The sequence below is a fragment of the Penicillium concentricum genome (assembly GCF_028827145.1).
Source record: "Penicillium concentricum strain IBT 3081 chromosome Unknown utg000001l_segment0_segment0, whole genome shotgun sequence".
In the NCBI taxonomy this organism is placed as follows: domain Eukaryota; kingdom Fungi; phylum Ascomycota; class Eurotiomycetes; order Eurotiales; family Aspergillaceae; genus Penicillium; species Penicillium concentricum.
In genome coordinates, this window is record NW_026622754.1 from 547,645 (window position 1) to 552,128 (window position 4,484).

The window sequence follows — 4,484 nt, forward strand, 5'->3', positions numbered from 1 at the left end:
GCATTGCCTACTTCGCCGCGAGAGACATGAGCTGAATGAGGTAGAAAGAGCCAAAAAAAAGCACCCGTTGCAAATCGAGATACATTCATTCATAGACAGAAAAGGCAAAAAATGCTCACACTCGGAGTCGAACCGAGGATCTCATCATTACTAGTGATGCGCTTTACCACTAAGCCATGCGAGCTTTGACTGGTTAAATCAATTCAGGATTGCTTTATAAAGGGAATTGAAAGGCCACGTTGAATCCGTGTTCAAGTAGCATATTGCCTTATGTCCCTGGAAAACACAGTGATTCACAACTATTAATGAAAGTTCTAAGCCACACATGGGTTCTCATGGGTGCCTCAGGTTTCTAATACCCCCAGGCGGTCAGGGGGACACCCCTGGTATGGAGTCACCATGGTTATGTCCTATCTTCGCAGTCTCCGCCTCGCTCTTGGAAAAGGACCGACATACTTACGTCGACTCTGGCTTTGATGGATGGAGCATGAAACCCATTGACTTCCAAAGGATTGATGAACTTTTATGGGCGTGAAGTCTGGCTAAGCAAGATAATTTGCGGCATGTACCAGGTTAGTCTTATGAGCTATCAATAGGCATAAATATACACTGACGCGTATATATAGGCGAAATTGCGGAGTATATGATCGACTCACACTTGAAGTATGGGTTCTTGACTACGTACGAGCATACGACTGTTCTTCTAAAGGAGGAATTCGGTCGAGCTTGGGGACTGGAGTATTCTCCGGTGATTTACCACAGTGACAGAAGTACTTCAGACAGGACGGTGTCATTTTGTCAGAGTCTCTACCATATTGGATTATGAGCCCTCGCGGACTCGAATTTTGACACTAGCACAGGCATGCGGACTCAGAAGTGGACGGCTCCCTTATAAAATGCCACAGTCTTGTCACCGAATTTAACACAATAAACGGACAAACCAACAATATTGCTTCCTCCTCAGCTACCATTGCCAGCGCGAAGTGTCTTTATCCCAGTCGCTGTCACGTTCATCCATAGACGGGTCCGGCTTGGCAAGATCAAAATGCGCAATCCAGTTGGCACCGAAGATAATCGGACGTTCGGGCTTGCCGGCCTTCTCAAAGGGTCCGATAAAGTAGCTATATGGAGTAAACTAATAAGTTCGTCACCTTGTCGTCGGGATAATATAGCAATAACGTACAGTGTTTGCGTCTTCTCGTGCCAAACTAGGCTGCTTGCCCCGCACACACGGGGGAACCACCCGTTCTCATGCAGCTTACTACGTAGTCGACAATGATTAGATCCAGTGCCGAATACAGAAGAAACATCGACTTACGGTAGAGCCTTAAGGAAAGCCAAGCGAACCTGCTCCCTTTCGTTGCTTTTAAGAGCCCAATATGGGTCAGCGCTATTGCCGTCTCCGAGGCGCAGCCCTGGGACGATCTCCCACACAAGCCAGATAATGAATCCACCCGGAACTAGCCCCGAGCGATCCTGTTTATCGGTCTTGTATCCGAGAAGCTTTGGTGTGTCACTAGAGCCCTTTTCAGTGAGGTCCCGGTAGGCGATCAATTCTGGGGGGTTGTAAGTTGTGGCTTGTCGCCTTCTGGTATCCGCATCATCCATTTCAGTCTTCCGATGGGGAACTTGAATGTAGATGCGCATGAGGGCTTCCCCAGTCCGGGCTCTGGGATCGCAGCATAGATATGTAGCCGAGGCGAAAGAACGGAAGCCATACTCATCGTTTTCCTCCTCGTTAACCTGATAGTCATGCTCGTTCAGCTTCTTAAGAATCTCCCACCGGGAAGGGACGGGTTGGTCAAGGCTGATGATACTTCCAGGATCAGGGCCCTTACGGAACTAGGCTGAGTATGAGGACGACATTGGAGTTGCTTTGGATGCTTTGGAGATGGGTTTCTTGGATAGGTTACGAGGTTGAGTGGAGGAGCTATAGCGCCTGGCGCTAGTCCTATTGGGAGGTGGGTGGATAGTTAGGTAGTTAGTTACCTGGTGTCTAAATTGTTTAAAACTCCAGGCCGACAATCAAACTAGTTAGTTAGTTAGTTAGTTGGTTAACCAGTTAACTAACTGCCCAGTGACTAGGGCTGATGCGTATAGCGGCTGTGACAGGTCGTTCGTGTACGCTGACAAGTCTCATCCCCGCCTTCCTCAGTTCCGAAGTGATACGGTCGCCATCAGCCAAGGCTGAGAACGCCCTCGGCCTTGCCCGCTTCACTCAGACGATTATCCAGAAAGAGCGCAGGGTGAAGGCGCCCGGATGCGCAGAAGTTCGACGACGAACCGACCGATTGAGAAGTCAGGGGCCTGAAATGCAGGTCAGCGCGACTCGCAAGGCGCACAGGAGGAATGGAGGGAAAGGATGGGCAGAAGGGCGAAAAGCGAGAAGCTGGAGCGGCGATGAAGGGGACTTTATAGAAACACGCACGGCGAGCGTAACGCGCAACAAGGCGCTAAACCCGAAATGGCACGCTAAACTCTTTTGCGTAATTCCGTCACCGGATTATACGGACATACTAGTATGTAGTAAGTTTGTGTTCGATATCGTTTGAGGGGCATCATAAAAACGAAAGGAAACGAAAAGAATGTAAATTCCAAAGCTACTCGAAAGTTGCAACTAGTGTTAGGCTTTGCTTGCGAAAACTAGGGAAATGCAAGTACTATGTGCAAATGCCGAATTCCTCATTAGGGCTGACAGCTGGTGACTTACTGACAGCACCTGGAAAAAGACTACAAGCACGGAGATTGTCTAAGACCCAGCCGTCCAGATAGATACATAAGAACATTGAACAATTTAGTAAAGAGTGGTCCTGATATCTGCTATTGGGCAAGTAATCGTATTAGAAGTCTTCCTCCACCTCAAAAGTAGTGGTATAAGGTGTTCGTTCCTATCTGGGCCTTACAGCCTCCTAAAACTGGCAGAATCTTTTAAGGTATTTACTAGTACAGATTTTGTCCTGTAAAATCTCTGCGGCCTCAAAAAGCCCATCCTTGGTATCCTCGTCTACCGGCTCGCTTTCAATCACACTCTTCTAATTTCCACTTATACTCTCACCACATCGACAAACCCAAAGTGTCTGTGGACAATTTAGCTTGTACATACCAATTTCGTCCATTTCAACTTGAGCATCAAGTTTCCCACTATCATTGCCCCAAGGCCGCCATCTCATCGCTGGCCGTTATGTCAACGAACCCGCTTCCTCAACGGATATGTTCTACTATGACGAATTGAAGTATTGTCATGAATATCGCTTAAGCCATGCACCCAGTGACGAAATGTGTGTGATAGAGTTCAAGTATCCATATTGTTCACCAGGCAGTGTGGATCGTTCATATGTTTAGCCTCATGTAGCAAAGAAAGAAATCTGTAGCATCCAATCAGCTCGCATGGCTTAGTGGTAAAGCGCATCACTAGTAATGATGAGATCCTCGGTTCGACTCCGAGTGTGAGCATTTTTTGCCTTTGTTTCATTCCTCAGAACATTTTTTTATCGATGTGGGCCGTGGTAATGACGCTAGTTCCCGTTGGCCGTTGGCCGCTGGCCGTCCCACTCCACACTAAAGAGGAGGGACCGTCCATACATCCCTAGTTATGCAGGTAGAAAATATCTGTACGGTTTATCTTTTTTACCGCCCGTCCATGGTAGCTATAAAGCCAGGAAGGAAGATGAATTTTTTAAGAAAAGAGTCACAAATATACCACAAAAAACCACAAAAATACCAAAGAAACATGACGTGACTGCATAAGCAACTGATTATTCTTGTTGATGTAGGTTGGGAAGACTCTACTCCAAAACATTAAACGAAAAGAAAGGTTATCTCACATTTCTGATCTCGATGATACATATTACGCCGGAGGGACACTCAAACTCATTCCCATTTTGATATCACATGACGCTGAAAAGTCAATTGGTTGAGAAGGAAATGAGGTTCGACTCCACCTCCCCTCACACATAAGAAGCTCGCATGGCTTAGTGGTAAAGCGCATCACTAGTAATGATGAGATCCTCGGTTCGACTCCGAGTGTGAGCACTTCTTTTTTGTCAATTCAAGCGGTAACAAATTAAAATATTTGTATATAAATATACAAGTTTACAATACGAACTTTGGATATACCCAGGTACTTTTTGTGGGATCTGTGCCCCGCATAAACTGCCTTCTAATCATTAAGAGTATATATAAGGATTCGAATAAAGGTGTTTCATTATTATCTAAACAACTACCTTATACACTATAAATCATCCTAAAATTTCACTCCTATAATTAGTAACAGTAAAGCTGCATAGGGTCTTCTCGTCTATCTAGAGGTAAACAGTATCTGCACTTGAGCAGCACCTAGTGACAAGCCACTCCTCCAGACCTTAGCTAGTTTAGTTTAGATCAAAATACAACCCAATATCCTGTTGCCGAATCTCTAGTCTACGGTAGTGCCAGTATTAGTTGGGACAGTCGGGTTTTGACCCGCTCCCCATGAAATATATATC

The 4,484-nt window shown here is 46.0% G+C and overlaps 1 protein-coding gene across 1 annotated transcript; it reads right to left on the reverse strand.

Moving 5' to 3' along the window:
- Window positions 1-964: 964 nt before the first annotated feature.
- On the reverse strand, window positions 965-2,140 carry N7517_000213 (uncharacterized protein; the record flags this gene model as incomplete). The annotated part of the gene is made up of 4 exons (XM_056717943.1): window positions 965-1,121; window positions 1,184-1,261; window positions 1,319-1,842; window positions 2,072-2,140. 4 exons carry the CDS (start codon window positions 2,138-2,140, stop codon window positions 965-967), a joined length of 828 nt encoding a protein of 275 aa, XP_056582078.1.
- Window positions 2,141-4,484: the final 2,344 nt, after the last annotated feature.